Below are 10,627 nucleotides of genomic sequence, written 5' to 3'. Positions count from 1 at the left end.
GAATGTAGCTTAAGATTCTAACTAAATATTCATTGCTTAAGCCTATATTTCTCCACTATCCAGTTAAAATGACCGATATAAATCAGCATGATCCCCCGCAACAAGCCACCAAGAAGTACCTAAATAAAGAAAAAGTATGAATAAAGTCTGCAGATAATTTTACTCTAACAATAACAATGATAAAATGAAAAAATAGCGTTAACTGCAAATGTACTTTGATCATTTGTTGAATATTCCAAGAAAGTCCAAAACAGAAAAAACAAGGCTAAATCAATCACCTGTGCAGCAGCTTGCAAAAAGCTCTTTTCCGGTGCAGCACCCGCTGACAATACTCCAAGTGCCCAGCCTTCCAAACCAATGCATGTGTGATAATTACCACGAGAAAGATTATAAATGAGGCATTCAGCAACCATTTCTGGTTCAAATAGTCCTGCGGTACCACTGATTTCTTTTAATTCTTTTGGCATTGTCAATATTTCACGCTTAAAAATAACGGTCATCAATGATATGCAAAAAAATTCAGTGACGAATAAGATCCCAATCATTGAAACACTACAACAACCGAAAAAAAAAAAAAAAAAAACTTGGAACCTGATAGCCTTCGGTATTTGTATTTGGAGGATAGATTACCGATACTTGAACACTATATGGAAGCAGCTCCATATACAATGCTTCAGCGAAACCACGCATTGCGAATTTTGTTGCTCCGTAAGCAGTATATCCCCAAATTGGACATTGACCGGCTGCAGAATTCACAAAAATGATTTGACCATCTCGTGAATTTTTCATTTTGGACACCACTGCTTTAGTTATATAAACCTGAAAGCAAAAATATCTTGCCGTTGTGCTGGCACTTTAATTCCGCGAAGGATTAATATTTTACTTATTTAACACATTGAAAAAAAAAAAGATGTATATAGATCTATAATGAAATCATAAAACTGCTCAGATCTCGAAACAAGAATTTTATAGAAAAAGAAACAGTATGAAAGGAAAGAACGAGATAAAGACGGCCTTTTCCACCTTACATAAAAAGCATACCGCGCTCAAAAAATTCAGATACATTTGTTCCTCATATACTGATACATCAACCGAATCAAAAGCGCCTTGCAGAGCATACCCCGCGTTATTCACCAAAATATTGATATCACCAAGTTCATTTTCCGCTTCTTCTACCACTCTTTTCAGCTAAACAAAATTCGTTTAAATTCAAAGGAAGAGTTCAGAATATTTTATCAAAATTTATTAGGATTGATTAGAAAATTGAACAAATACTAGGTTTTAATTTTTGTTCTTACTCCTTATTTTGTTCTTACTCTAAATGACACTCGCTTATTATACAATAGTCCTCACCACCGTGTAGGATGAAGTGACATCAACACTGTAATACTTTGCAACTGCACCATTTCTCTCCGTTTTTGCGAGTGCGTTTAATTCATTACACACGAATTCAAGCTGTTTCACGTTACGTGCAACCAAAGAAACAGAACAACCGCGCCGAATTAAGGCTACGGCGATTGCCTTTCCAATACCTTTCGATCCACCTGCAAAAGTTGCGTTCTACTTTTTGATTTTAGAAAATTTTGTACTATTAAAAGAAGAAAAATTTACCGCAAAAAAAAAAAAAAAAAAAAAAAAAAAAAAAAAAAAAACAAGAATCTAAAAACTCTGAACAAAACAATAGCTTATTGCGAAAGCTGTACTCTAAAGTGTTCAGTGTTATTCTCTGATAGCAAAGAAGTAGGGATATCATGAAAGTTCATAGCAATCTAAGAGAAAATTAATTCAACATGTGATCTACCTGTGATGAATGCATGCTTTCCCTCAAATAATAATGGCTTTTTCCGTGGTAATGAAATGTAAACCAGAACCAACAGTACGGCATACATAAAAACTATGCCAAATGTAAGGCATGATATGCAGAAATAAATATCCATTTTACAGCACTCGAACTTCAGTTAACTGAAAAAGAATAAAACAACTGTTTTAGTAATTGGAACTTAATTTTGAATTATTCGCTTGAAATAGGTTTAGTATATTACAGTTTCAGCACCAATAACAGTAGGATCAAACAGTACATCAATATACTCGACTTGATGATATGTTCAGCAAAGTCATTTAAAGCGTATTTTAAGTTACTTTTCTACGTGTATTTTTAACACCGCTACGTTATTAACACGACGACTAGACCTCTTTCTAAGAATAAAATATCGTCTTAGAAGTATTTCACGAGTCCGAGGTGAAACCAAGTAAGTATATATAAAGCCAAGTAGTACACAGTACTAAAAGGCCAACCGAATTGAAATGCAAAGCGATTGGTTTGCCAAAAAAACGTCCATATACTGAAAGTGCTGCCCAAATAAGATTCACGTCCGATGCTTGAACAACCACAGACCCTTTCCGTTCAATCTCGTTAAATAGACCCAATGAATAATTCGGCGCACTTTGTCCTAATACTAATCGTACTGCTTCATTGACCAACACTTCAAAATCCTGTCCAGTGAATGCACCTCTCACTGGTATTCCAAACTCTCTGCAGTTTCCAACGTTCACAAAGGCTCAACGGGACTAATATAAATGACCCGAATTTATTTAATCAGAATTCCTTCCTTACTGAAATTTGCGAAATCTAACGTGCGAAGGGAATGAAGTTGGATTTTTAAACTCTCTTCTCCGAAAATTTCGCAAGACAAAAAAAAATACTGATCACAATCCCATACACTTTAAATGTCAAGCGTCTTTGGCCTGTTAGATTTGTCTCTTCCGGCATATAGTACTCTTCGCAACAACTTTGAGGTAGCTTTCGTTGGAAATCCTAAAAAAGTGCAGATTTAGCACTAATAAAAACTGAGATAAATAAGGTTAAATTAACACCGGAAGGATGCAATTCAAATTTAATGACTATAAATTTAACAGGCCAACCGCCTTTCCGTTACTTACCGCATCCGCATTATCTATCTCAAATTTAGTTTTAAGAGGATTTCAAATTCAATGAAATTCAAAACGGTAAGATATATCATAGCACAAACTTGCTTTTCAAAATGGTGGTTTTATATCAAATTTAATGCTGTTTGGTTTACAAAAACAACAAGCAAATTATTACTTTAACACCGCAAGCAATTAAATGCACCTTAAAGGCAAGACCGGTTTTAACTTTGTATCGAGAACCATACCAAAAATAAATTGAAAAAGCGATGCAGAATACACAAAATTAACGAACACAAAAAAAAAAAAAAACACAAAAAAAAAGTCACAAAAAATTGCAACACAATAATAACATATTTTCATATTTTATCGTGTCTTCTTCAAAACTACCATCCCACGACCTCTTTTCAAAACTTCCAGACCAAAAAATTGCAAAACTCGACTAACCTGCAATAAAGTCCCATCTGAATTTTAAATGGTCAAATAATTATGCTAAAAGTACAATGTGCCAATGATCATAATATGTTAGGCAATGTTCCAATTCTTAATCGCTTGTACATCATACATTAGCCTAGTCACATACAGCATAATTAATCAATGGTTTCATAATTAGTTTCTGGATTTTGAGTTGAATAGTTTAAGCTACCTGCTGATAACCGGTCCAGTTTTTCACAACAAGTTCACGTTGACTATCATCTCGAATAAACCGTTCAAGCTTTCGTTGCAGAGCTGCTGATGCAGTACGCGTTCTGAATTCCAATCCTGTTTAAATTATGCTCAAAGGAGCAAGCGCTAATCCAGAAATCTTCAAGTCCAACAGAAAGGAGAAATACCAGTCAGAACATGATTATCTAATATTAAAAATCTGAGAATTACTTAATAAAGCGCTGTTGCTTCGTCGATATCTGCGGAAGAGGAAAGTTTTGGTCTTCATTTATACGACCAACCCAATCTGATTGTTCATCGTCCGCCTCACGACCATCGGAGGAGCAGGTTTCAGAAGATGACAATTCACTTGCTGAGCACAGGCCATCCCAGTCCATCCCTAAATTATTTTAATCCTTTAATTTTCGTAGTTACTGAATACCGTCCCAAACTTAGGTCATAAAAATTTAAGTCATGTAGTATACGGAACCTGCACACTGATAAAACCAGAAACACTTCGTTGCTTAAATCAACTGATCTGCACAATGTCACCTCTGTTTATGATACTGAACTGAGAAGCAATAATATCGACATCCATCTTGTCATTAACATTTTTCCGTTTCACAATCCTTTTCTTCCGTCTTATACGTCCAGATCGCTGTTGCACTTCTGCTTCCACCTGACTATCCGATTCAATCGTAACGGACGCAACGCGCTTAACCACCGTGTATTCAATCTCGCTTTCATCGTCCGTGTGCATCTCTTTCCCTTTGAATCTCGTGATAGTCATATAAAAAATTAGCCAGATATAAATCAACTTCACCAAAAAGCAATGCCTGAATTACTTCCTAAGATTCCTGGATTCAAGGTTAAAGACTAACAGTTGTCACGCATATATATTAAGTATATATTTGGTTTTACATGCACAAAAAACAATGTAAGAAATATTTAAAATTTTTATTATAAACTTTATATCAACATGGAAATATGAACAAATATATGCCACATGAAAATTCTAATATAAAAAGCTGCTTGATGAATAAGCTCTTGTACAAAGACAAATTAACACCACTCTCAACATAAAATACATGATCAACAAAAACCGATTCGAAAAAGACACAGTGCTAAAATAATTTAAAATTCACGAGATCCAAACTAAGTGATGGATGACATATACTGACCACTATCCTGTCACTACTGAGAAATATGTTACAACCCCAGCAAAAGTTGATATCATAATATGGGACTAATTTACTAACTAAACACTGATTCAAACCAATAATAATTTGAAGCTACTACAGACAAAACAGTAAGATCAACAGAAAAAACTTAAAAACCACAACAGTGATAGGTACTTTATTATATGCGACAAGTCCAAGCCAAATTTGTTTTATCACGAAAACTCAGCTCAAATCCGCTAATTTATTTTAAGTGACAGAAAACCAAACAACATGAAAAAAGTAAAATGGAGGGTGTAAATAAATGTCTATCGAAGAAAGTTGAAGATGGGATCTATATTACCTAAGGAAAAAACCTCAGCAAATAACACAATTCAACCTATCCTAATTTACTTCGAATGCAACGAGTGCATTTATTGACATTCCTTGATTCTTTAAATTCTGATTGATTCCAAAAAAAAAAAAAAAAAAAACCATTCAGACAAGCAAAAAATGCAAACGAAAATTATGCAGTTGAGCAGTTCCACTCAAAATTTGAAAACCACTCATGGAAATAATGCCACAAATAATATGACATGCACCTTTAGAATTCCTTAAATACTTTGAAATCCTTGACAAATATAGAACATAACACCCGGTAGCTGTAGCCAAACTTCACCATCGCATTGTACTGTAATGTTCCACCAGAAATTCTTAACTTTACACTACTTCCTTGAGTGAGATACCTTGGGAAATGCCTATTTGCATCTGTGCAATGTGAAATGATGACCTTACCGCAAAAACTTCAAATTTCCCTGAAACTCAGCCAATAATTTATGCTGATTTCACTAATAATGAATAGCGCTTTGAGCAAATTTATATCATTTACATTCTATCATAGGATTCTCGCATGCATAAGACTTGTATTTTAAATGTATTCTCAAAACATATTTTTTACCTTTGTACCGAAAGTGAAGAACAGGATTTTATTTAAAAAGCGTGATAAACTATCTTGCGAATATTGTCACGAGTTGATTGTATACCTGAAGGTTAATTTGTCATATCGATAAAAGCAGCTTTTTTGCCATTAGGTTTCAATTATTTCACATATTTCAATATTTTGTTTTTGAAAATTGAACGGGTCCAATGATTTCATCTGATCAGTCAGTATGTATTCCAATGAATAGAAAAAAATGTTAAAATTCAGATAATCTAAAACTCCACAGTTTCTTTTTTTTTTTTACCACAAGCAATCGAAACAAATCTAACATTGTGTTTGCTACGACTTTTCTTACTGTTCATTAGAGTTTTTTTTTTTTTTTTTTGAGAACCCATAACGTTCATTCATAGAAATTTCTTCAGTGTATAAACAGATGAAACTGCATGAGCACCAGGAAAAATGAAATATTCTAGCCATAAGTAACGCAAGTATCCACACTACATGTTACGGCAGATCTGTGACTAACTACAAAAGTATATTTTGATTAAATTCAGGTTCTTTGATGAGCAGTAATCAAATTTCCGATGTTCTAGGAAACTGTAAGAACACTACCAAAAAACTAGCTATCGTCACTATTGTTAGTCAAAAATGCTTTAAACTAATGCTAAAAATCACTAAACTTTTATAGTTCGTTACAATAAAACACGGTCCTTAGAAATAATTTTTGTAAAAAACAACCTCGACGAAGTTTACGGGTCCTTTATGACAGACCCCATCCTAAAGTCCTACTCAAGTCGTTACCAGTACCCAATGATAACATAGCTACGGGTAATTTCCGCTGCAATTCGTTAATAGCATCCAGAGATAACGAAACTGTACCATCGCCGTCAGCGATAATTATACGACAGTCGATTTCAGGAAACATATTGGTCCAACGTAATGCTGTCCCTACTCCGATTTGTTGAATATTTATAACCTGCAATCACAGAACTTTGCATTTTGTATTTTATGAAACAAAACTTGCACAATAATAAGATTGTAGGCTACTTATTGATTATTTATAATTTCAAAACATTAAAATTTGCAGATAACATCTAGATAAAATTTCAATTTAAAACTCACTACACTATCTTGAATGAGCTTCATAATTCTTTTACCTGGACCGGATAAAGAAAGAAGCTTGCAAAATGTCCGTAATATATGAGTCCTTCAGTTCCTCCACTTTTTGGATTAACGATGACGAAAAGTGGCTTCCATTACAAAAAGTCAACATTGCTTGGTCGACAAATCGTGTCAACAATTAGCTGCAAAATTCATCGAAGTACTAAAATTCGAAAAAAAAAACAGGTAAATTGAGACTTAATTATTTCTATTGTGATTAAATTTAATACTCCAGTTTCGCAGAATTTCATGTACAAGATATCCAAAACAGTATCAAGTCTGATTTTGTTAATATTTGAAAAAACAGATATTGGACCACAATAAAAAGAGATAATAGAACAACCGCGAAAGTGCCGTGAATTCACAAAAAAAAAAAAAAAAAAAAAACGAAGAAACCTAGAACAAAAGTGTCAAGTATTCTGAAAGTGCGATCCGAGCGACAGAAATCTCGGTAGCAGTTGAAATCATAAATAAATTTCGAAGTGCCACTTCTCAATGTAGACATAAAAAGACATCCTCATCCTTCACAGATCAAGAAACAATCATAATGCAGCAGAAACAATAAGGCAATAACGTGATCGAACAGAGTTGTGGTTATCATGTGGATGTTTCGTGAATGTTGCCGAAGAAAAACAAGTGCCGAAAAGAGGAAGTGAAGTTTTGTATATGAGATGATATAAATATACACTTATCCCTGTATTCATAAGCGAATTTTACGAAATTCATTTAGTAATTCCAGTCGACTGCAACTATTATGATCACTTCCACATTTTTAGAATTATATCATTGTTTAATAGTTTCGATTCAATACCTTTGTCTACTTTTGTATAGTCCCAAATATCATGAGATTTTGCTGAAATTCGTTGTTTTTTAAACAATGCATAATTATTACGTGAAGCCATTTTCACTACTGCAATGTTTCTGATACATATAAAAAGATATTGTACAGAAAATGTCACTGCGTCGAACATAGGTGCAATTTTTTCCCGAAAATGCTGAATCCTAACCTGTTTGTTGCAGCGACTTCTAACTTTACGTACTATGACACAAGTTGGTGGAACAATGAAGTCCCAATTGATGACCATAGTACAACGTTCATTCATCAGCTGCATACAGCGCGTATGCACAGTAAACTGAAATCACAAAATTAATGACAACTTAAATTTCTAAACTGATTTATTACATTATAGTATTTCAGCTGATAAAAAGCACATCGAGAATCTACCAAGCCAACATCATAACCACATTCCTCATTGCATAAACCGCAGACGTTATAAGATGGTAGATTCCCGCGGATCGATATCGAACTTTTAAAGTATGACTGGTATACTAAATATAATATTTATATATTTATAAACATACTTATATTTATGTAATAACAATTATAATATTTATGAAATTATGCAAATAATAACCGTTGGATAGGAATTTGATATATTTGAAGCAATTGAAGCCTAAAATAAATAATTTTACCCAGTGATGAATAATTTCCCCATTTACTCATGTAACAGAAATTTTACAGTGGAAAGTGCTCGAAAGTGAATGAAGGCAAGACGTGCAATCGACTATAACTCCACAATAGTCGCACTACATGCCTCTTCGCATTCCATTCTCCCAGACATTGCAATAATGCCTTATATAATGGAACAAGCTTACGAAGTGATGACCACCTCGATAAGTATTACTTATTGCGCGTAAACTTATTTAGAGAAATATCTGAAAAAGAGAATTTGTTGAAATCTGGGAAAAAAGATAGTTTACTACGCGAGTCTATTCATATCAACAAATTTCCACAGAAAAGACTTACTGGAAGAAACACCAAAATCCTGAGAATAATACTCCACAATTTTTGGTCGTAAAACTTTTCTCAATATTTATATGATGGTTAGTAGAAGTACTGAAACGACTAACAGTGGCCATATCATTGTACTGGAAAAGAAGTGTCTGTGACAAAAACAGCAAACATTTAATTTCTTTGCTTGCAACTTCAAATCGCACTCCTATTTTGCACACTTAAACAACAAGCTAAATTTGTAGCAGAGCGAGTACTAGGCCTGCAGACATCTGAGGTGGTAAGTCCATTCGCTTTTATTCCTTTCCATAACAGCTTTACCTAATCCACATAATAAAACTAACATACAAGCACAAATATTAATAGTCAAGAACTTCCTTGGTCTCAGTTCTACTTTACTTGGAACCATTATTTTCAGGTCCCTTCTGTTTCGAAACCTTTCTAAAAAAAAGTCCCATATAACACTATGAATTAATGACAGAATGATGTTAAGGTTTGGAGCAACTTGCCGTAACCACCGATCAATAAACCATTTCAACCCACAACAGACAACACTGGAAGCCTGATTTCACACCGCGCGAGTGTTATGTTAACGGACCGTGATTACGTACGCGTCTGATCCAACGTGATTTAACGGTTCATGGGTTAAGGGGGAATGTGGCTGTAGTGTCGTTGTTGGGGCTTCTGTACCTAATACTAGACTGCTGATAAATTTGGTATTTTTTTTTCATATTATTCTTGAGATGGAAAAGAAATTTTTGTAAGTGTCGGGAGGGATATAAAGCTTCGCTGCTGGGTCGAAATTTGTTAATTAGACCTTTTCATTAAGGAAATATGTTACATTTTTTAGTGGCAGTCCTGCTTCATGCAAAGATTTTGTTTATTCCGAGTTTTCGAAACATTGTAAGAATGACGTTGGTGTCTGATTTACATTGCCTGAGACACAAAGTAGCCGATTTCCAGGAAAAAAGTCTTCATCTGGTTGAAGACTGAGGCTGTTCTGGCACCCTATGCATGATGCACTTTTTCGGTTTCATCAAGCTTCAGTTTATTAATTTCCTTTAACAATAAAAAGGATAACATCGAAAATACTTGCTTCTTGCTCGCCTGAACGGATGAATTCCACTTCATTGATCACGAAATGAAATTTTTTTTTTCTAACGGTTCCACAGGTGCACTGCTGCTATAGTGATGAATGATTCACCCCATCTATGTGCATGGTATAAAATTGGTTATACAGTTATGTCAAAAGGACCTTTCATAAGCAGATTTTATGTTTACACAACACTAAAACATTAACAGTTGCCTATTTCATTTGACGTTATGCTTTTTGTTATGTGCACGTAGTTGGCTTAGATGTTGATGTGTCGTGATTAAAATGAAACGTGCTTGAAAGCCAAATAAAATTATAACTCAGTGTCACGTTTGTCGTTGTCAAGATGTTGTGCTGTAATTCATGGTGAATATTCTTAAATATGTTTCTACGAGAGACTGTCGAATTCGCACTTAATTAACTGACCAAATCAGATAACTTTTTACTAAGGGAATTACTTCAGCAAGCTGGAGCACTGCAGTCATAGCTTTACTTTTTTACGTTCCTTAAGGTTTATAAAGTGTTTTGCGAATATGTTAAATCATTAATATCATTAAGGAATAGTGCGAGCATTGATAAAAATTGAACCAGGACTAAATAACTTATTAAAGAAAACAGTTAATTGAATAACAGTAGTTTTAACTCATTCCACATTAAGATCGTTTGTTCTCAATTTTTCGTGCAGGGATTGGTTTCACCCGCCCTGTTACCACTATTTTCCAGTTTTCCAAACTCGTTAAGAAATTTGCATAAAGTTAGACTTGAACTTTTAATCAAAATCTGCATAATATTGGTGTTGACCGAAGAAAGCCTTATTTTGCTTAATTACTGTTCATGTTGTATGTTCACTCTTGATAACATGGAGAGCATGGATAGTTCGCATGATTATTATATGTCAGGATTTTTGCCCCTTT

The 10,627-nt window shown here is 34.1% G+C and overlaps 3 protein-coding genes across 3 annotated transcripts; all 3 read right to left on the bottom strand.

Moving 5' to 3' along the window:
* Positions 1-29: 29 nt before the first annotated feature.
* Positions 30-1,937, bottom strand: Bm15493 (Uncharacterized protein; the record flags this gene model as incomplete). The annotated part of the gene is made up of 6 exons (XM_043074011.1): positions 30-119; positions 279-482; positions 592-819; positions 1,042-1,188; positions 1,354-1,544; positions 1,802-1,937. The coding sequence occupies 6 exons, from the start codon at positions 1,935-1,937 to the stop codon at positions 30-32; spliced, it is 996 nt and encodes a 331-aa protein (XP_042929945.1).
* A 1-nt stretch (position 1,938) lies between these two features.
* Positions 1,939-4,330, bottom strand: Bm6402 (Uncharacterized protein; the record flags this gene model as incomplete). Its single annotated transcript, XM_001898954.2, has 7 exons — positions 1,939-1,962; positions 2,296-2,533; positions 2,721-2,815; positions 3,316-3,372; positions 3,572-3,674; positions 3,802-3,970; positions 4,123-4,330. The coding sequence occupies 7 exons, from the start codon at positions 4,328-4,330 to the stop codon at positions 1,939-1,941; spliced, it is 894 nt and encodes a 297-aa protein (XP_001898989.2).
* A 3,315-nt stretch (positions 4,331-7,645) lies between these two features.
* Positions 7,646-7,940, bottom strand: Bm4168 (Uncharacterized protein; the record flags this gene model as incomplete). The annotated part of the gene is made up of 2 exons (XM_043074010.1): positions 7,646-7,681; positions 7,836-7,940. 2 exons carry the CDS (start codon positions 7,938-7,940, stop codon positions 7,646-7,648), a joined length of 141 nt encoding a protein of 46 aa, XP_042929944.1.
* Between the last annotated feature and the right edge of the window lie 2,687 nt (positions 7,941-10,627).

Source organism: Brugia malayi (genome assembly GCF_000002995.4).
Source record: "Brugia malayi strain FR3 genome assembly, contig: Bm_v4_ChrX_scaffold_001, whole genome shotgun sequence".
In the NCBI taxonomy this organism is placed as follows: domain Eukaryota; kingdom Metazoa; phylum Nematoda; class Chromadorea; order Rhabditida; family Onchocercidae; genus Brugia; species Brugia malayi.
This window is presented reverse-complemented; position numbering and strand designations above follow the sequence as displayed.